This window comes from Talpa occidentalis, unplaced genomic scaffold (assembly GCF_014898055.3).
Source record: "Talpa occidentalis isolate TD23 unplaced genomic scaffold, MPIMG_talOcc4v2.1 talOcc4.6, whole genome shotgun sequence".
In the NCBI taxonomy this organism is placed as follows: Eukaryota; Metazoa; Chordata; class Mammalia; order Eulipotyphla; family Talpidae; genus Talpa; species Talpa occidentalis.
Window position 1 is genome coordinate 45,229,865 of NW_023604972.1, and position 23,210 is coordinate 45,253,074.

General features: G+C 37.3%; 1 protein-coding gene across 4 annotated transcripts; it reads right to left on the reverse strand.

The window, feature by feature from the left end:
* CCNI (cyclin I) lies at window positions 1-23,210 on the reverse strand. 4 transcript variants are annotated; one of them, XM_037529191.2, is made up of 7 exons: window positions 22,660-23,209; window positions 15,652-15,809; window positions 10,831-10,959; window positions 8,294-8,368; window positions 8,004-8,144; window positions 7,494-7,724; window positions 2-1,701 (listed from the first exon to the last, which is right to left on the reverse strand). In XM_037529191.2, the coding sequence occupies exons 2-7, from the start codon at window positions 15,763-15,765 to the stop codon at window positions 1,258-1,260; spliced, it is 1,134 nt and encodes a 377-aa protein (XP_037385088.1). In that variant the 5' UTR covers window positions 15,766-15,809; window positions 22,660-23,209; the 3' UTR covers window positions 2-1,257. The 4 variants fall into 4 exon arrangements, with proteins under 4 accessions (XP_037385090.1, XP_037385088.1, XP_054544071.1 ...); XM_054688096.1 differs by lacking the exon at window positions 22,660-23,209 and adding an exon at window positions 21,398-22,096; XM_037529193.2 differs by lacking the exon at window positions 15,652-15,809 and having other exon boundaries at window positions 1-1,701; window positions 22,660-23,210.

Consider the following 23,210-nt stretch of genomic DNA (forward strand, 5'->3'; position numbering starts at 1 on the left):
TATCTTCATGTTCCTTTTCTGTAAGCATATTCTTGGTATTTTTATTGTTTCTGTAGTGAAATGGCACCTAAGCAATGAGGAACTTGAACATCTTAACAAGCAGAAAAATTAGACAAATTATCAAGGACAACTTTTTATTGCTACCAGAGGCTTTTTTATCATCAGTACATGGTTCTGACTGCAATGCCTTCCTCAGACTGTACAGGGAGCTCAGGGTCCAGAAGTCATTGAGAGAAATACAGGTAGGCTGGGGAGGCAGGGGAAGTAATTTTTACCAAGGAAATTCTAATAGCTTAACATAAAACTAGGGTACTGAATTCAGTTATTACATGTTATAGATCCAAATCATGGAGCTGCCCCACCTTCTGGACAGTTTCTCCTAATGATTATGAATGAGTGAAAACTGACCAGTCACCAAATATAAAACAGAAACTAATTTTAGTTGTTACTTATTTCTTTGGTGAGCACCTGGATATATTAACTTTATCACAAATTCTTTTATACAAATGTCATAAAATGCTTTCAACAAATCTAAGAGTGTCCTAATTACATGCCACTTTTAAGCTTTAAGATAAACAAAAACACAATTTTATTCCCAAACTCTAGAAACTGAAATGAGACAAGACATAAAAATCAACGTGGTAGTGAGTTCTTTTTCTATTTACCACCTCTGATTTATATGGGGCAATTTCAAAATACCTTTTCAAGGTAAATTTGAATTTGAATCATGGATGTCACACTGAAATAATTTGCTCACTAAATTGCTAAAAAATTTTGAGGGTTTCCTAATCAGTGGAAGTCAGGCTATTATATATATTATAGATCAACATGCATAAAAATTCATTAAGTTTTCAATGAAGCAAGCAAAAGCAAGAGGAAAATAAAATCAGGATGCTGAGGAACAGGGTTTGCTAGCTATGAATTTTGGAAACTTTTTAAAAAACATTGAATTTTTGACACGGGCAATCTACATTATGTTTTAGCAGAGAAAAGGGTGGAACTGACAAATACTACGAAGAAATTTACTTCTTAAACAATTTTTAGATCTTTTAAATTTTACACTCTTTTTGGTCTTTTAAGTGTTTAAATAATGTTGAATTATAATTAGTCACACAAATAAATGTTTTTGTTTTTTTTTTCTGGCTCACTTCACATTGGCCTGATAGGGTATATATACCTATTATACAGCCTTTGCTGGTCCTCCACATTCCCATTTCCAGAGTAGTCTACCTTTGTACGTGAAGCTAACACTTAAAGCTACATGACAGAAACAGGCTGCAAAGGTGGACAAGGGGAAGCATGTCCCTCTTGCCTTGATAAATCAGTGCCACACACAGATCCCACACTTTCTGAAGCATTATCTTCATTATAGAGCCGTTTGATTCCATCATAGAAGTCATCCACTTCCATTTCCTCTACTTTACGTTTAGCAGAGGTATGCTTGTACCCACTGGTAGCTGGGAGATGATGGTAGAAGGCTGCTGTACCTCTGACTGGCACTTCTGGCTTGCTGTTGTCCTTGGAGAAATCTGGGCCTGAGACAGAGGAGTGATGTAATCTGAACACTCCTTTGTCACAGGTCACCAGGGTGTGCTTGAGGGGACGGTAGACATAAACGGAATTTAGAGGCAGGGAAGACTGCAGAGTAGAAAGATGATGTGCCACAAGCTCCCGACAGTGGATCAACTGGGAGCTTTCCATCTGGGGGGGAGGGAAGAGGGGAGACACAAAGTTGATTAATTAACACAGGCTGCTTTACCATCTTTGCCAGTCACTTTTCTTCCCTGTGGGTCCCCCCTCCCCACCCTGCTGCCCCATCCCTCCCAGCTTCCTTTTCTCTCCTCACATATTCTACCTAAAACTCTATCCAGCCTACTCTCCTTATCTTAGGAATAACGTCCTCCACATCAGTATTTCTAATTTAAGTCTTTTTGGAACTTGAATTCTACATTTGCAATTAAATGCTGGCTATCTTCATGAAAGCAGACTCTTTGTTCACTGCTCTATATTGAGCATTTGCTTTGTTTAGTCTACTCTCCCTATTTAGAAGGCCACTTCACTCTCTGCCTCTTCTAACCTCTTAAGTGAAGACAGAAAAATTCATTAAGAATTTAAGGAATGGGCCTCCCCTGGTGGCGCAGGTGGTTGAGCACCACACTATGAGGCTGTCCACAGCCTTTGCAGTGTTAGTTTGATCCCGGCCGGCAGGCGAGAGTCCCACATGGTGCGGCAGACCTCTCCTGTCACGCCCGCTGCTCCCCTCAGCAGTGTATTTCATCAGTCTGCCTGTTCTGTTCCCCTCTCTGTCTCTGGTGAATCCTCTCACCCTCCTAAGCATCTGGCCTGTACCCTGGTTCTTGTATAAACAAACAAACAAACAAATAAATAAAAAGAATTTAAGGAAGAAGCCAAGGCAAGGAAAAATTTAAATGAGACTTAGGGAGGGCTATCTGGCTAGAAATTTTAAAAATAAAATATTTGAATTGTTGTAACAGTAAATGAGCACTTTTGACAAGTTGTTTTTATAGAAAATGCAGGTCTGACAACACTAGGAAGAAATGTTTAACTTAGAGGCTTTTCTAATTTCTTCATACTCTACAAGACATCCAGATATCAATCTTTCTGAAGTCACCCTGCCTCCTACATACCCAAATTCCAGGGTCATCTATATCCACCTTATAGTATTGTGTAAGAATAATCCATTTAACCACTTAACCTTTCCTTTACGGACTACACGATACCACTGTATTGTTCATTTTTATTCCCTATGTTTGTAGTACAATGCCTAAAGGCTTTCAAAAATCTTACCTATACTACAGGTAAGAATCTATTTAGTCCCTCTGCCCTACTCTCCTGGTAATTAGCTCTAATCAAAAATAATCTTCCTCCAGCAATATGTATTTTTCCTTTATTTAGATTCCTTTAGTTGCACCCCAGTGCCTACCAGAAATAAGCTAATCCCTTAGTTTTCTATCAATAAAGCTCGCCACAATCTACCCCAACCTTCCTTTCCAGCCTTATTTCCTAGCTTATCCCAATTTGCACTCTACCTTCCTGCTAAACAGGCCTGCTCTCTATTGTGCAAATATCTTGCCCTAACTTTGCCCTTGCTCATCCTGTTTTCACCTAATAAAATGGTAGTCTGTGCACCAGCTACCACCTCCAGGAAGTCTACCTTGACTATTTAACTATCAAGGATTATGGTAGTCTGGGTACCAGCTACCACCTCCAGAAAGTCTACCTTGACTATTTAACTATCAAGGATCACTTTCCAGCCTTGTGTATTTTATAAACCAAATCTTATTCACCCCTATATAACCTATAATATACAGCAATGACTATTTGCAATACTAGAGGGAAAAAATGGAAAATAACTGTTCCTCAAGAATATATTTGATCACAAAATTTTAGCTCTAAATATGTTACCAGTTACCCAGCAAAAGTATCAGTAAAGACAAACATGAAAAGCTGCTACTTACCATGTACTATAAACATAACAATGCCTCAAATAGAAGCAATATATGAAAATGATATTTTTTAATATCTACTATTTTGTTCACTGATTTTTTTTCTAGTTTGAAAGATACTAGATAACATTCCATGGGTAAGATACTATTAATATTAGAATTTCTTTTCCTTCCTTAAAAGAAAAAAGTCACATAATATTTAAGACAGTCCCCAACGATCAGGCTCACAGCTGTAGGTTAGGCTTTAGCATATGCCCTAGGATAAGCCAAGCTGAAAACAGTGGAACAAAGCACAGAGAGGTTGTTTAAAGCAACTGCTATCCTAGCCAATTCTTCAAGAAATCTACAAAAGAGGTAACAGAAGTCAAAGACAAATTGGGAAGTGAAAAAAGCCACAGTGTAAAAATTATTTCTGAAAAGTACCTAGTTTAAGGAACTATTCTTCAGCTAAGTAAATGATACTCAGTGGCCCAGAAAAGTAAGAGTATTGAAATATATTCTAATGCCTTCATCACTGGGAATAAACACCACAGCAGAATCTTGGGGGGAAAAGAAAACGAACAGGTTATTTCAGGTTGTTAATGTAATCTTTTCTATGTGAGCAAACCAAGTTAAAAGGAAGTTGTATTTTGGAGGTAAAAGACTGTCAAAAAATGACAGAGCTACAAAGAATACTGGAGATTATTCAGATCAATACCGTCTATTCAAACTGTATTTCCACCCAAGTCCTTTGTCCAAAATAAATTCCTTCTAATCTACTACAACATTAATTTGTTCTAAGAAAACGAAGTAACTTGACCTTTGTTGAAATTCAATGCAGGAAACAAAGCCAGTACATACATTGGAATTACCACAACTTTAGACATAAGTCCTTCAATGGAAACTCTTAAAATATAAACAAACAAACAAACAAACAAACAAATGGGCGTAATATGAATTCATTGTAACTGCAGGGTGTCAAGAGAACATTTGTTATGTTCTGTGACGATATTCCCAAATTTCAATATGGTAACCATTTCTAGGTATGTCTTACTAGAAAAACAACTATAATTAAGCTCACCAAGAAAGGTGGGGCAAATAGCATTAAGTTTGTAAGGCAGACATTCAAAAAGATTACTAGTGGGAAAGAAGGGCAGAATAATATGAAATAATATTATAAAGGTGGGTAACATTACCAGGGAAGAAGACTTGAGTACAGCTATAGAAGTAGTGATGAGAGAAGGGGGTAAGAAAAAAAAAAATGGTTTAGCCATCCCAGAACAGTGACCAACAACAGCACAAGAGCTAAGGGGGTTAGGGGAGTAAAGAGGGACTAGGCAGGTGAGACAGAAGCTTGCCTTCAAACCATGGAACACTTGTTATACTTTGTCTCAAATCCAGGGAGAACATAGGCAGATCTAGTGACAATGGCCCACTACAGCACCAGATTATGACAGACCTCTCTGGCAGTCATTTCTTGCCAGGACCCTAGGACACATGTCAGAAAGTAATTCTGGTTTGATCTCACCAATTTTATGCAAGAATTTTCTAAACTAAAACCAGAAATCCAGGCGGAATATCTGTTATTACTATAGCCTTGTCACGCTTGTAATTACAAATATATCAGACCTCATATTCCTACCTCAACACAAGTGAAGTTTGCAATGACAGAACAGTCTTGAACAATCAGGACCCACTCAGGTCTGGATCATAAGGATTGGTCACCAGTGCAAATTGATTTTTGGAAACTACTAAGACCACGTTCCAAAGTCTCTTAACATTTTGGGACCTTGTTTCCAACTCTCTTTCCCCTAACAATTCAAATAATATACACTGGGTAAAGACATATTTAAAACAAAACAAAACAAAAAAATAACCCACTATGTCCCCAGTGCCTAGCTCACAGATTTCTCAATAAATGTGGAATGCACCTATATACATAAAGAGAATGGAGTAATGCTTTTAAAACTATGTACAAACAGCTTGTGGAAGATCACTTTGAGTAGGACTCTGAACCCAACATATTACATAGTATTTTGGGAGTGTGTGTGTACAAAATTTTGTTTCAGGAGAGGAAAGGATTCCAGTTCTTTAAAAAAAAAAATAATCTGAAAACCACTGGACTAGAACCTTTATGGTCTGTGTGGTTTGGGAAAGTTACTGGCTTAGTCTTCTTTGTGGCTAAGTTGTCTTATGTGGCTCTGAGAAAGCCCCAAGTTCCCCACATCACAGCTATAAAATGTGGATTAGAGCTATAAAATAAAGGAGTTAAACAAAATGATTTCTAAGAGTTATTCAAATTCACTGAACACCGTAGCAACAGAAGACTTACGAAAAAGAATAAGCAAATTCTCCAGTATTCATAAAAAAGAGCTTCAAAGTTACAGAATACACATGCTATTTACAACACTCTGGTTATTTATGCTTCAAAATCTGTCCTTCTCTATGACAGTAACACTTTATAGGGAAAATATCCTCTGTGTCAACTTGGGAATACGCAGAGCAGGAGGAATCAAGAGATATGTCATTTGTTCTAATTAAAAAAAAAATGGTAGTAATAGCTTTCCTATTAGTGTTCCATTTCCATAGTCTAATGTTAATGAGCAATACTCAACTTCACTTTCCAATACTCTGGGTAGGCAAAATGAATTTTCTGTGCTGCACTTTTCACTTACATGATGGTTTATGACAGCTTCTAAAAATTCTCACAAAATATCTCCTAGGATTTATTTTCATTATAGTATGTATTACAATGGAAAGAAATACTTCTCTATTACTTCAATCTAAGATATACTATTAAAAGAAAATACCTCCCTCGTAAAGGAGAAATAGTCTGTGCTATACTAACATATTATGTTCCAGGGATATAGAACACACTGAGTCACACCAAAAAGAGGAAGAAAGAGCAAAGACAGATGGTTAATATACTGCTAATATACTGCTCTGCTCATCACTGTTTTAATGAAGACTCAGCCCTTCTTTACTCACAAACTAGGGCCTGAAATTCTCAAAAGCTGAGAAGCAGTACTGAGATACTTCTTATATGTCCGCTTACTTTAACAACTCACATAGATAGATAAGATCATCAGTTAAAATTATCGTAACAAAACACCAAATTCAAGTTTTATTCTTGTTTTCTTTTACAGTATTTTATATGTTTTATTCAATAATAGTAGCTATTAAAATTATTTCATTTTATGTTTTTAAGCTCAGAATTTAAGTCTTCTCTAAATAAAATACATTGAAACAAGTCAGAATAACTAGTGCTAAATAATAATAGGGATTTATAAAGGGTAAGTAGGTCCTTAAGTCTTTCATCAACTCAATTGGCAGAGTAATAGTTTACAGCAGATCTAAACCTTTAAGATGTCTGATGACATGAATAGAACCAATAAGGATACTCCCAGTGACTGCTGACATACAGTACCATTATTACTTTTCCATTTGAATGGGAATTTTCTCCATAAAACCCTCACACTTTATATAGTTGGTTGATAAAACTTAATATATTTTATAGGAATTTGCAGTTGTGAGTTACAGACTAATCTTAGGCAATAACAGGAATTAGCAGGACAAAACCTCTTTCGAAAAGATAGCTTCTATTTGCTGAAGTTTGGCACAAATACTTCACTTTCCAGCCAACAATAAATTATATGCTTTTCTCAAAAGCAATTTTTCCATCTAAATGTCATAGCCATCTGGTAACTGTATGTATCCCAATAAAAGACAAAACTTAAAATGAATACTATTGGGGCCTCCTTGGTGGCAAAGGGGTTAAAGTCTCAGCAACATCAAGCTATCACCAGCTACTGCAACACCAGTTCAATCCCCAGCCAGGGAGCTAACCCACATGGCACAGCAGACCTCTCCTGTCTTGCCCGCTGCTCCTCACAGCAATGTATTTCGATGGATCCACCTGTTCTGCTCCCCATTCTGTCTCTGGTGAATCATCTCACCACCACCACCCTACCCTGGGACCTCTGGCCTCTATGCATAGATAAATAAAAATAAATAAAATGAACACTATTTAATTAGACTGACACTTACCTGTGCTTTCTGAAGCAATTCAATTGTAAGAGGAAGCCAATCAGGAATAAGTTTCTCCATTTCCAAACTAACCATGGCCAGAGCGAGCATGGATCCTTTGAACTGCAGAAGTTGGTTACAGGCCATACAGTGAAGGAGTTGCTTGGTAAGGACTGCCAAATGCTGAGATGGGCTCAGTTTGGGCAAACTAAAAAGTAACTGAGGTCTAGTTGAAACTGCAATGGCATGGAACTGAAAAATAACAAGAATATTACTCTAGTTTTCTTAAATGTTAAAGTAAATTATGTACAGAAACTGATATAATCTTAGGTATTACTCAATTTCTAAGTCTGAAAGTTTAGCTTTAGTGATTTTTACATATATTCTAATTTCTGATCTTTGGCTAAATTTCAACAATTTTACATTTCCTAAAAATCATAACGAAACTAATGAATGGGCAATCTACTTTTCAAGTTACTGAAAAAGAACTACATATTCAAGTGAGAAACTAGAAGACTTAGATATATTTACAATGTGGAGAAAATCCAATGGTGTGGCTGTATGAAGATCCCAATTCAATTTATCCAGGATAATTCTCTCCATCCTCAGAATTTCAGATGAAGAACATCCACAGAAACTGTCTCTTGCCAACACCTTCAGTACTGGAATTCTCTATTCAAAGTGAAGGGGAACAGGGCAGGGAGGAAAAGACAGAAAAAAATTAACTCATTTTCAATTTTTGGGAAACAGAAAGCAAGTTAATAAATGGAGAGAAAATTTCAAAAAAGAGATATAACTAGTCTTTAAAGGAAAATATTTACCTCATCCTCCTCAACAGTCTTGGCAGCTAAGAAAAAACAGCTGATTGCAATACAACTCAAGTATTTTGGGTGGGCCTAAAATTTTGAAGAGGGAAAAAGCAACTTCAGTGATTCTTCAAAAAGAGAGTTTATTTTTAAAAGCTAGATATGCAGAAGAGACAAGTATGCACACCATTCTATGGAATTAATGACACCCACCAATTGCATTCTAAAATCAAAGCTTCTAACATTACAACTCTGACCGTATGGAAATACTAAGATCATTCCATTGCCAGAAATTCAACCAAAGCCAGCCCAAACTATTTCTATCTAGCAGAGAAAAGATTTTAGAAGACAACTTATTGAATAAAATTCCCCAAATTAAAAATATATTTGTATGTGTTTGTATTTTTAAAACTAGGTGTAGTAGTTGAGAATATAAAAAAGAAGACTCTTAATATATTTTAAATGCTTCAAAAAAGTATAGGATGCTAGTTCATGTGTAGAAACTTTCTAATTATTGTGTTCACATACACAAAAATTAAATATTCAAATTCTATGAAAAGAACAAAAAGTTCCTAAATACCATAAAGTCAATTAGTGGGAGGAAAAATACCTTTCTTGTATTTGACAACATAGGCAGGGGCTTGAATTTGTCTGTTTTCCTTACCTTTATAAGAAGGGAGGCCCACTTTCTACTTTAATGGCACAATTTGCCAATCTAGCATCAAAATCCAGTTTTAAATAATAGAATAATTTAGCTCAATTATACTGAAAGACACAGAAGTTAACTAAATAACACAAATAAAACAATAAACCCTAGTTCAACATATATCTTAAATATTGCATTCCCACGTAAATGTGGGAGCTTCGATGACCAGAGTATGGGATTAATTAACTTATCAGTTAATAAACATGTTAATAATCTTTGTCCTAGTATAAGTGGCACACTGCCTAGAAATCTTCTAATTGTCTGCCTAAATGAGAAATAAAAGTTGATTCAATACCATTAATTTTAAGATAATCATTTATTTTAATCAGGACATTATGGGCTAGAAAGAACTTCAATATTATTCCTGTCTGTAATGTATTCATTTTACAGATAAAAAAGCTTCAGAGGTTAAGGGACACAACACAAGAATCTAGAAAGTGAAGTCCAATCTTGTGGCTAAGACAGTTTTGTAGAATACTTTATTTCCCTCCCCCATGTATACAACATATCAAACTCATATCCCTGAGATAATCAGAGTTTATGACAAGAAAAAAGCCCAGTAGTTAACAACCTTGAGTAAGCAATGCAACCCCGAAAATTAAGGATACCAATAATAAATTGAGTAGTTAAAAAGAATCCCAACAGTAAATGTGTGATTTTATATCAGAATCATCTGTATTTGCTTCTTTAAATAGACATCCAGATCTCATCTAAGTGAGATTTAGATTCAGTAAGTCAGGGATATAACTCAGAATCCATACTGTAAAGAAATTCATAGCAATTTTTTCTGCACAGCTAGGATTGAGCCTCCATTCACTGATATAGCCCTTTTATAGTCTGCTGTAAGTGCTTTTATTTAAACTATGAATACATTTTAGATTATTTCAATAAAGCTTAACCAAGTCTTAGTGAGAGTAATTGACATTAACAGGAAGAGGGGGAACTGATGTTAAGATAAAAGTAGATATATAACTCAGATTTCAGGCAATTAATATCATTAAAAGTTAGTTCTTTAAGTCTCTGTAAGAGTACAAGTTTGAAATACAAAACTTAACTGGGTGGTTATCCAAATCTTCTATTCTGTAATGCTCTGACTTATTTTTTACAACTAATAATAAAGAGCCCTCAGCACTGAATTAATAGTTCCTCCAGCTTACATATTTCTTAGGCATACAAATAACAAATGAATTGTTTTTCTACTTTTTCATGCCTTGTGGTTAAATGCATTCTGACTTGCTGTTTTTAAATCTGTAGTAGACCTACTATGACTGATTCCACAGAAAATAAACAACAATTTATATTGTCCCTAATAGGGACAATATAAAACCTATTCATGTATTAGTATGCTGTCATTCAACAAAAATATACCACAATTATTTTATGACAGTTTAGTTCATCTTGTAATACTCCGAACAGAAGTTATATATTGTTCAGAAAACCACACAACATGAATATTCAATAGTGCCAGAGAAAATGTGCATGCAACAGGTTTATACTTTTCTAGTCTGATTTACTGTCCATGACTAGTACACCCATGTATTAAAAGATCTAGTACTAAACATTTTGTCAAAGTTATATGGTTTGTACTGAAACCATGAGATCAAATTTCACAGGCTAGGTTACAAATACCAGTGGTAAAGAGAAAATTACAGAAGTCAATTAGAAATGTATCTGAAAACTTAAAGCAAAAGCAGAACACAGTATGTCTTCTTATAGGTACATGTGTCTCCTCCAGGAAGATTTTTCACTCCTTTCCACTTTATAGAATATGCCAGTAGAGCCCCTAGTTTAGCACATAGACCCTCAAATAAGTGGCTGTATGTTAAGTATATCCTAAAATATTTACCTTTACAGTTGCTAAAAACCTGTCCAAAAGACTGCTGGCCAGAGCAAATGTTTCTGGGTAAAGGTTGAATTGGTACTTGAGTTTGGCCAGCCACTGAATCACTTCATCTCTCTGGGATGGAGAAACAGTCTATAAGGGAGTGATTAAAAAATAAAACAAATATAAAGGAGAACAAGTAAAGTTTCAAGTCATCATTAAGAGTGTTTAGAAATTTATAAGAAAAAAAAGAAATTAATAAGGTTAGCAAATGGTACAGAATGTATTTATATGCTAAAAAATATTTGTTTATTCTAAAATCTATCAAAGGAAATGAAGACAAAACTTTTATGTACTAGTTACAGCATTTAAAATCAATACTCTTTTAAAAGATCTTTACTAAATCTACTCCCCTAAATCACACACAGCATTGTAAAACAATGTTACCACAATTTAAAAAATTTTTTTTAATAAGTAAAATTTTAAAATCTTCACTATGTCAGCTCACCATATATCCACCATTAAGATGAGGTATTCATGGAATTTAACATTTTAAAATTTAGGAAACATAATCAACTGAAAGAAATTTTGGAATGAAATTTTCTAATTCTTGAAATTAAGAAAACATGATAAATTTCTTCAAAGGCAGCAAACATCCATTAAACCACCTTAGGGAACGTAATTAAACTATGATAAAAGAATGAGAATCCATTAAAAAACAAAACTAAAATCAACAGAAATGAAAGACACCAGGGACAACAGGCAAATCACACATTTAAAGATGATGAACACTGAAAGGGAGATTAACCTGAACTAATTTGCCATTTGGAGAGATTACAAAAATATAAAACATTACTGTTTTAACCTTCTGAAATATTTTTTAACAGTTGCATATAGGCTTAATTTTTAGACGTGCACACTTTAAAGCAGTAATTTAGATACTTTCATTTTTGAGTTTGAAAGCACCATTTTAAAAAAAGGTAGTAACAATCTACCAGTAATAAATGAAACAGATCCTTATGAATACTAGTTCTGCTATGGAATTACAAAGAAATGAATTTGTGATTAGTAGAAAAAAGTATTTTCAGTAAGTGAAGGTTCCAGATAAGTGAAAGTTTAATACAAACTCTATACAGTCTTTATCATCATAACCGTTTTTTTCATCCTAACCATTTTTTGATGTAAATCTCTTTAAAAATGTGTTAATTAACTCACTTCTTCAAAAGCATAGACACCATAGCTTAACCTTTTTTTCCTGATTACTCAATCCCGTATTACTGAGAGATGCATTAACAGTTATTAAAGCATGAGGGGCTAGATCTTAATGAAACTCTTCAAATAAATATGTCATTAGAATTTCTTTCTCTTTGGTTTTCTTGAGTGTTATAAGAAATACATGACTTGGTATTCATTAAAATATCTGCTACTGCATTTGTTAATTTCTCTTATTTTATTACAAATCCTCTTTCTGTCACTTTTCAGCTTTGGCACAACAAAGAGTTTCTTTGTGCAGGCTAAACCAACTAATCACACACATAATTCATCTGACTAGATTTTAATTCAGTTCATATTGATAAACAAAAGGTATCTATCAGGATAAATCCTAGGAATACAATGAGTAAAAACTCCCTGTTTAATTTTAAAATGTAGTCTCCTGGTGAGAGGTCATTAAACTGATAAACAGAGGTATGCACAGTGTGCTAAGGAGCACACTGGAAGGGCACTTGATTAGTGGGGGAGTAAAGCGTCTCAGAAGAGACAGTAACTAAACTTTTATCTTTAAAGCTAAAAAGTGAGGAGGGGGGTAGCATTTCCAAAGAAAGTAAAAGACCAAATTTTCCAAACTTGTGAATTTTTACTCAGGTATAGGAATGATGTCAATGTTAATCTATCATTAAGTTCCTCAGACTTCAAATAAAATCAAGGTGGGATAGAAGAGAAATGGATACTCAGACTCAGTGATAAAATTCCATGAAATCAAAAAAGGAACAAATTTAAGGCAATTTATGGGACTGAAACTGTGCACTTTAAAGTTTCTAGGTGCATATAGGAACGGAGGAATTTATGTCCTGCAGAGATTATTATTGTTCAATATGACAAAGTAAACTAGTTAGGCTGGGCCTCCCCGGTGGCGCAGCGGTTGAGCGCTGGGTTGCAAAGCTGCCGGCGACCTCTGCGGCGCAGCGGTTCGATCCCCAGCTGCTCCCCGGCCACCGGAGGAGGGTCCCACATGGCGCGCAGACCTCTCCTGCCGCCCGCTGCTCCCCTCAGCAGTGTACTTCGGTCCTTCTGCCTGCTCTGCTCCCCGCTCTGGCTCTGGTGAATTCTCTCGCCCTCCCGCGCTTCTGACTGTACCCAGTGCATGTATAAACAAAACAAACAAACAAACAAATAAATAAATAAAAACATGCCTCTATAAATAAAAAAAAAAAAAATGTGTTTAAACTAGTTAGGCTGTAAGATCTAGGAGTTGAGGTCTCCCTCTCGCAAAACTATGAAGCTTGTTAAAATACTCGTTTCCACAGTTATCACAAGCCCAGCAGATATAGGTGGGGCTTGGAATCTCTGTAGCAAGCCTCCTGGTGAGTCAAATAGGCCTAGTAGCCCAGTAGTTTAAGAGTCTCTATGTGGGAACCACACAATTAAATGGCCTTGAAGGTCTCCTTACAGTTTCATATAAACCAACATTATATAAATAATTGGAGGCAGGGTTTTATCTTTGTTTATCAAAAGCTCTTTAACAAAATAAATTGAGATTCTCTGAATAGTTTTTAATTTTCCCCCAAATTCATAACAAAATTATCATGTACTTGAAAGTACTATTATTATATAAAAAGAACTTTTCTAACATAAATGAATTACAAAAAGATGATAATCCAAATTCACTTAACAAATGTTTAATGTGAGCCTATTACATGCCATTAGTAAAGAAAAGTAAAAGGAAAGAACCCAAGGGAACTCAGTCAGATCACCAGAAAATAATACTGCCATCATAACGAGATGATAAGAACACAAAAGGAAAGTGATAGGTATATAATATGCCTGTCTCACCATAGTCCTTAACAAGGGAGTAAGAGATGCAAATTAGAAAAGAATGAGAATGATCTTGAAGTAATGTTTAGTTAAAGGAAGAGGAAGGAAAGAGAAGGAAAATGGAGAAAATAAGCATAAAAGGAAGCTTAGAACTATTTGTTCTAGTTTTACTAGCACTTAAAAAAGAACAGAAAAGATGTAGTATAGACACTTGTTTGATTTAGAGGTAAGATTTTCACTTCCGTAAGGAATGAAAGAGGAGAAAATCAGAGTTAATAATGGAAAAGGAAATAAAAAAGCCAGTCCCTGGAACTGGCAAAGGGAAATAAAGGAACTAAAATTAAAATACATTAGTATATTTAAGTGGTTACTATGGCAAGTAGCTCAAACGTTTTAGCTCTTTTCCATCTCTATCTTACATCCTATGCCCAGGAGACCAAGATATTCCTGTGTGTGTGTGTGTGTGTGAGCGCGCGCGCACACGTGCGTGTGTGTACATACATATTAAAATATATAATACATATATAAAATACGACTTCTACTTGATCACTAAGGGTGAATCCTTAAGTAAATTCTTCTTAAAAGTTCTGACACTGTTCTGTACTCTTCTGTTCTATACTCTCTTATTTCCTCAGTAATATTTGTTAAATCACCTAGAGAAAAAGGTCAGATTAAGAGAAAATATAGCAATATACTAGAATCTTGATAGAATATCACCTGAAATTCCATGTTGTAAAAGTGTATTATTGCTGGTTACATGCTGAGTCAAAGAGAGCGCAGGAGAAGGAAGAAAGTAATCATTCTAAAGACAGCTGTAATAAAGCTTTGAGGCTCACTAGAATGCCAGAACATAGGATAGGAATTTCAATTTTCCCATAGTGATATGGCCCATGTGCCTAAAATAATGCTTGGAGTATAGCAGTCACTTAACACTTAATGAATGAGTCCCCAAGTAATCTAATATACATAAATACAAATACACTCACACACAAAAGTTTAATGGGGAGAAAATAATCTCAGGTTCAAATTAAAACTTCTATTACTTACTAGCTAAAATCATGAGCAAATTGAGAATACTACCAATTTCAAAAGATTCAATGTGATAGCACATGTAAATGTTCCCCAGCATAAAAAGTATTCATTCAGGTATACTAACCTTCAATTTGCTAAATAATAACTAACTGTACATAAATTCAAAACATATTTCTTCAGCTCTGGGAAAAAATGTCAGTGGTTTGGAATTAGAAAAAGCATACAGATTTCAATAACCTATGCACAAAGGTTAACTGAAACCACACATGAAAAATTTTAACATTTGCTATTTACCCAAATATATTAAAAATTTCTTGGCTATTATTCTTTATCCCAAGCACAATGCTAAGTAAGTACCAGGGATAAAAAGATGTATAAGACATCTTATACCGTAAGCTTTTGGGTGGATAAACTTCATTTATTTGTTTAAAAAAAGTAAATGATAGAAGAATTTGAGTATGTTCAGCCTCTCTCGGCTAACTACCTATCTAAAAACAAAGAAGGCTTACTAGTGTTAGTTTTGGACTACAAGGACAGAGACTATAATACCTATCCTCCTAAAGCTATAACCAAGGTAACAACAAAGCAAGCAAACAAAAACAATTTTGTTTTGTTTTGTTTCAGAATGAAAGAGGGAGATGTTTTTCAAATAAAAAGAGCATTATCCTTTAATAGTATGCATGTCTCCAACGTAATGTCAAAATTCTGTTCTAAATATATGGCAACATTACATCTACTTCTAATAAAAGTTACCTGTCTAGGGTGAAGAGAAATCATTACCTGATTTGTAGGTGTTTTCGGCACATTCACCTTCCACATCTGGGCTTCCCTAGAGATTGCCTTTTCCAATAGGAAAGACAATCTCTGATTTTCCAAAAGCCCTGGAAACTTCATGATATCCTTTGGATCTGCCTGCCACCCAGCTTGATGTCGCTAACCTATAAAATCAAGTATAACATAATGCCATTTATTTAATTATAGAATACATATAACATTGTATAAATGTTGGTACTCATTATGCAATTAATAAAACAAAGCAAGAATTATGAGGTAGTAACTGAATTTTATAGCTCTTTAAAATATGTATTAAAAATGTTACAATAATTAGTTATCTAAAACATTCTCACTTTAAATTTAAAGCATAAAGTAAATAAAAACAGGGTCACATAATTGATAGCAATAGAATTTTTGGACTCTGATCAAAACATGTTATAGTGTATCAAAAATTTTTAAGTCATGGATTTTTTTTCCTTCTAGGAATTCTCAGAAGCACATGTCCCAAATACTGTTGACAGTTTTAAAAAATCTTGCAAGGGCCACTCATCTTGATCACAAAGTTATAGATCATAGGCCTCCCTTGTGGCACAGGGGCTAAAGACACAGTACTACCAAGCTACCCACAGCTATTGCCAACCACTGCAACAAGAGTTCAATCCCTGGCAAGGGAGATAACTCACATGGTGCAGCAGACCTCTCCTCTTGCCCACTGCTCCCCTCAGCAGTGTATTTCAGTAGATCCGCCTGTTCTGTTCCCCACTCTGTCTCTGGTGAATCCTTTCACCCCCGTCCCTCTGGCCTACACCCAAGTTCTTGTATGCATAAATGAATCTTCAAAAAAAAAACATGGATAATGAGGAAAACGCTGTTTTTTTTCATTATATACCATATACCATTCACTTTTCAACTATGTTATTGTACTATGTATGTATACAGATTCATGGAATTAAAAAAAAATCTAGGCAAACACATGAAAAGTTCAAATTTTTGATAAAAATTTACATTTGAGGGGAAAAAAAACCCTACCTTTCTTCAATTTCCATGCCTCTCAAACTCCAGCTACTACCACCTTCAGATACTTCAATTACTTGCTAATTAACCTACGCAGAGTACCTCAGGTTAACTGGATTGATTTTCTTCTTTTTGCTTATTTAAATTTTCTGAACATGAAGTATTTTTCATACTAAGATGAAAAAAGATAGATAACTCAAAGAATGAAAACCCTATTCAGAGGGGCCTATGCAAAGCAGTTTCTTTCAAGAATCCCTGATTCTCAAATCAGGTATGATTGCTCTCCCTTCTGAAATCAGCCCTTCAGTATCTCCCCACTAAATTATAAATTCCTTTGCATCTACCAATGTCATCCTTTAATCATTCACTGTATCAAATAAAGCAGGGACTCAACCAAGAGTTGGTGTCTAACCTTAAGGCCAAAAACAATACAAACCAACCCAAGTCTGTCTTTTTTTCACACGCCAAGCCTTCACATGGCTTAAGACTATCTAAAGTACACTCTCAGACAAAGGTCCACCTGTCCTCCTTCACTGTGTTTTGATGCATTTGGTGGTGGTGGGGGGGGTGGTTGGGTACATCCTTATTCAAGATTTTAAATGTGTTCTTTCTTGTTAAAAAGTCATCTCTTAAATTCCATCTACTGTTATATTCTACTGAGATGTTCTAAGATTCCAATTTTGTTGCCTTGATATTCTTACAGATTCTCCATAATTAGATGAGCAGACTTACTGTAATTTCAACTAAAGCAGATATTTTTATTTTTTAATTTTCTTACATTGCTTTTCATTTCTGTATTTGATTTCTCCTCTCAGGAGTAATCCCTGTAAATATCCTACCACCACCACATCACCTGTGAACCATCACCATGGTCCCTTGTGCTCTACCCACCCGTTTTGATCCCTTTTCCTCCCTCTCCCCTACTTTAAGCCTCAGATCTATAGTTGACTATTAAGTTTTGTCTTATTTTTTGGAATCTTTGTTCAGTTTCCCGATATTCCTCCTATTAGTGATATCATCCACTATTTTTCTTTTTCCTTCTGACTTATTTCACTAAACATAATCCCTTCCAAGTCCATCCATGTTGCTGCAAATGGCACATTTTATCTTTTTTGACTGCTGAGTAGTATTCCACTGTGTATATACACCACCTTTTCTTGATTCATCTGTTTTTGAGCATTTAGGCTGTTTCCATATCTTAGCTATTGTAATTAGTGCTACAAAAAAACATACAAGTGCAAGTTTCATTTTTTTAAAAAAGATTTATTCATTTATGCATACAAGAGCTGGGGTACAGGTCAGAGATGCGGGGGGCGAGAGGACTCACCAGAGACAGAGTGGGGAACAGAACAGGCAAACTGACTGAAATACACTGCTGAGGGGAACAGCGGTTGAGACAGAAGAGGTCTGCTGCGCCATGTGGGTTTCTCCCTGGCTGGCTGGGGATCGAACTTGTGCTGCAGAGGCTGTTGATTGCTTCATAGTGTGGTGCTTAAGTCCTTGCACCACCAGGGAGGCCCAGTTTCCTTTTAAATTAATGTTTTTGTGACATTTGAGTAGATTCTTAGGAGTAGAATTGCTAGGTCATATGATAGATCCATTTTTCCTAATTTGAGCATCCTCCACACAAGCTTTCCATAGTGATTGGACCAGTGTGCATTCCCACCAATATAAGAGAGTTCCTTTTTCTCCATATCCTCGCCAGCAAGTGCTGTTGTCAGTTTTTTAAACATGAGCCATTCTTGGGCCTCCCTGGTGGCACAAGGGGTTCAGTGCAGCACTGTGAGGCTGTCTGTAGCTTCTGCAGTGCAAGTTCAATCCCCAGCCAGGGAGATACCCACATGGCGTAGCACACCTCTCCTGATTCACCCACTGCTCCCCTCAGCAGTGTACTTCGTTCTCTCTGCCTGTTCTATTCCCTGCTCTGCCTCTGGTGAATCCTCTCACCTCCCACACCTCTAGCCTGTACCCCAGTTCTTATAAATAAATCAATTTTAAAACAAACACACACACACACACACACACACACACACACACACACACGGGCCTTTCTTACTGGTGTGAGGTGATATCTCATTGTGGTTTTGATTTGCATTTCCCTGATTATAAATGTTGAGCATTTTTTCATGTACCTGTTGGCCACCTGCATTTCCTCTCTGAAGAAGTGTCTTTAACTTTTCTAAAGCAGACATAAATATTAACCTTAGAAATGGAGCATTAACTTGATAACCATCTCTCAAGATATTTAGAAGAAACACCTACTGGATGGAGATTGAGCTGCTTCTAAGCCTAATTTTGACCTGTAATTTATAAACTTTTGTAAATTTATCATACTTGCTTATTATTTCCATTAGCTAAACCAAACAGGGTGGTTCACAAGGATGAACCTTTTCAACTCATCCCAATGGCTAGGTGTCTCCAGTCATTACTCTTCCCCTACAATGAATTCTTTGAAAATTACTTTTAGGGGCGACATACAGGATGGTATCAAGCAAAGAATTATTATTTCAGGTTCAAGGGAATCCTATTCTCCAATATCCTATAATTAACACACTTAGTAAGACTTTCAAATAGTTAGGTGCCCTAAGAATTTTCTGAAATAAAGGAATCTGGGTCAAACAAGTAACAAGGGAAATTAGAAAATACTTCGAGATGAATGAAAAAGGAGACAGTGTAACAAACTTACGGGAAATTAGTATGTGAAAATGCCTACATTAAAAAAGATCTCAAATGAGTAACCTATCTTTCTACCTTAAAACACCAGTATTATCTTTGACACACTAGAAACAGACTGGAAAAAAGAGAACTATATACAAAGCAAGCCACAAAAAAAAAAAAAAAAAAAAAAAAAAGGAGTAAAATTCATGGAATAAAATAGAAAAATCAATGAAACCAAAAGTTTGATTTGTTGAAAAGATCCAGAGGCATACCTGGAAGACTAAATGAGGCTACGGAAAAACGAAAGTGGTGTATCTGAATCTAGACAGAATCCTGTATTGCAAAGCATTAAATGCTATAAAGGTCATTACCAGATCAACTGACATAATGGGAATACAGACAGTAAAGTAAATCAAGCAATGTGGAAATGTACTAAAGCTGATGACTTTAAAGATTTTAAGAGACTATCCCTATTCTTAGGAAATACACCCCCAAAGATTTAGGAGTAAAAGGTCATGATGCATCAACTTACATACACGTGGGTGGAGTGAGGGAGGAGAAATAACAAATGGAGTAAAATATTAATAGGTGGGCCTCCTTGATGGCCTAGGGGTTAAGTCTGAGTTCAATCCATGGCCAGGGAGCTAACCCACCTAGGGCGCAGAAGACGGCTCCTGTCTCTCCAGCTGCTGCCCTTAGCACTGTATTTCAGTAAATCTGCCCGTTCTGCTCCCCACTCTGTGTCTGGTGAATCCTCTCATTTCCCTAAACCCCTGTCCTATACCCCAGTTCTCCAAGAAATAAAATATATTTTTTAAAAAATTAATAGGCGAATTCAGGTAAAGGATTTCTGAAATTATTTACAAGTAAAATTAAATGTGTAGAAAAGGCAAAGAAAGACAATTTATGGAAGTGTTTATATGATTGGTAATTTTTAATTCCTTTTTATAAGACTCAAAATATTAGTACAGTAGACAAAGCACGGACTTTAGTTTTATTTCCATTACTGACAGTACACATGCATTTTCTACTGTGTAAAATATTATGAGTCAAGTGAATAATGACTCCTAAGAACTAGATTCCACACACTTACAAGATAGCTTTACTATTTTATGATAGCTTTACTATTTTAAATAACAATTTTATAGTTTTATTTTATGCCCACTGTTGGTCATATCTAGAATTTTGAAGGTTCAGAAAGAAAAATCTCTCAGAAGTAAAACAAAGAATTTTTCATACACTCTCAACTTTTATGACAGTTTCACATTCCTCTTCCCATTTGAAGTAGCTTCTTTCTCTATACCTATCAAACAGCTTTATATCTTAGTGTATAAAATGCTCATTGTACAGCATACATCACAAATCTGCAGAGTCTCATGCTCTTTTGAGAAAAAGTGCTGCACATGTCAGATATACAACAGTAACAATGTCATTAAGAAATTACTCTTCTCATAATCTTAGTACCTATTCTGAAATATGGGACTTATTAATATGACCATGCAAAAGTTCTATTATTACCTCCTTGACTATGCCGCTAGTCTAAAAAGGAACCACAGGTTCCAAAACAGCTTGCTGTTTCCCAATCTCCATGCCTTTCCACATACTTCAACTTAAAATGTCCTCAGTTCATAATCCTCTCTTAGATTTATTTTAGATTTGTCATTTGTCATTTAGTCTGTGAACAGCACTCTGCCTTCCTACATCTTACTTGGACATTATTCTATTGCATTTAATTGCTCTGTGATAATTATGTGTAGACCCGCCTAGTAACCCAAGTTCCCAAGATCAGCACGATGCCTAAATGATAGTAATAGGTTGCCACTGTTAAGTATTTAACAAGTAAAAAAGTGTGTGCTTATTACTTAGCCAGGGATTGCTCATATATAAATTTCATAAACTCACCTAATGCTCACACAATCTTGTAAAATTGATTTAACTAAGCCCATTTTAAAGAAGAAACAAGCACAGAAAAGTGCATAGTTTCCATTTTAAAGTATTGTACAATCAGAATGAAACATGTACACACTCAGCTTGTACTCAATCTATGCTGTCACATAAACTTAATTATCTGTAACCGCACCTCTACTGCACCTCCCCAACACATGCTAAACTGCTACTATCCAGCTCTTCATCAGTATGAAGTGACTTCTAGTAGAATCTCAAATGCATCTGGTCCCAGATTATCCAACCTAAATTCTGTCCAATTTTTCTTATTTGTTCATTCCTTCCTATTTCTTCTGCCACAAACGACCTGGAAAAATGAGAAGCAGGTAAACTATGGTTCCTCTTTTAACAAATTCATTTTTCGAAGAAACTACATAGCATGCACTGTTCTGGTTAGCCTTCTGGACCCCCCCCATTCTAGCTGAGTCATCTAAGGGGAAAATTACTTAATCTGAAGGCGCCTCAGTTTTCCTCACCTGTAAAACGAGGCTCCTACTACCTGCCTCAACGAGTCCTTGCCAGGAATCACTGAGTTGCAAACCAATTAGAACAGTCTGCCAGACGCTAAGCCTCAGTGTTGGCGTTAATATCATAATGTCACACTCTGCAGCTCAAACATTGAGTGGCTCCCCACAGACCGAATAAAAGTTAAATACTTTAGCTTGACATTCAAACAGCTTCAGTCTCATTACAATCCTACCTCCCGAGAGATACCTTCCACTCTTTCGCTAGCCGGTTCCCCAAGCCTGCCAAAATGATCTGCAATGGAACCCCTCGCTCAGTAGAGGTCCTTCTGCTCTTTTCAAATTTTCGGCGCAACTCAAAAAGTGGCCGCCTCGACAATTTCCTGCACCCACACAAACCCTGGTAACGTTCCCTTCCCCCGAATTCCCGCACCACCGTCGGCCCACCCACTCGCTGGCAGTCCCTGCACTTGGCAAAGTAAAACCATCTTCCCTGGGCTCCAGCAAGAGCCCTGAAGTCGAACGGCGGGGGTGTGTCCCCTTCTTTGTGTATTACACAGGCTCACCAGCCTGGAACAACACTCCACCGAGCAGACAATTTGCTGTAGCTACAAAAAAAATAAAAGTTACTGACAAAAGAAAAAAGCGGGCCCTGAAGGGCGCACAGCAGAGTTTTCACACAGGACAGAAGCCGAGGGCGCCGGCGCGCACCGGGCGAGGGGGACGTCCCGAAGGCTTCCTCTGGCCGGGGGAAGCGGGGGGCGGGCCTCTGCGGGGACGCGCGGCCCCCGGAGCCCCCGCTCGCACCCAGCCGGGGTAGGCGGGACGGGAGGGGGTTGGGGGGCTGAGGGGCGACGAATGTGGGGGCTGGAAGCCGGGGCGCGCGAGCGCGGGTAGCCAGGACGCGTCGTGCCCCCCGCCCCCGTCCCCTCACCTTCTCCTCCTCTTCCTCCTCCTCCTCCTCCTCCTCCCCGGCAGAGCAGTAGGCCTCACAGTGGTGACGCGGGGTCATCCGGGGGGCCCGTTACCACCTCATTTTCCTCAGCGCGCGGCGGCGGGGCGCGCGGGACGAGGACCGGGCCGACTGAGGAGGGAGAAGAGGGGGAACCGGGCCAGGGGGCGCGGGAGCTGGGGCTCGAGTGGGACGCACGGCTGCGGCCACTGGGCCGGTCAGCGAATTAGTTCCATGACGCCCCCGGACCTAAGGCCGCCACCGCCGGTCCCGCTCCTCCAACCGCCGCCGCGAGTGCCCGGGTGGGGAGGGGGCTCCCTCTCGCCATAGGGCGGCGGGGGCCGGGGAGAGGCGGGGGGTGAGGCCGGCTCTGCCCCTGCCCGGGGGAAGTGCCTCCGAGGGGAAATGGTGAAAAGGGGGGAAGGGGGAAAAAGGAAAAAAAAAAAGGGGGAAAGGGGGGAAAATAAGAAAAAGCGAGACAGAGGCGCTGCCGCGTCCGCTCGCGGGGAAGGCAGGGGAGGGAGGGGAGGAGA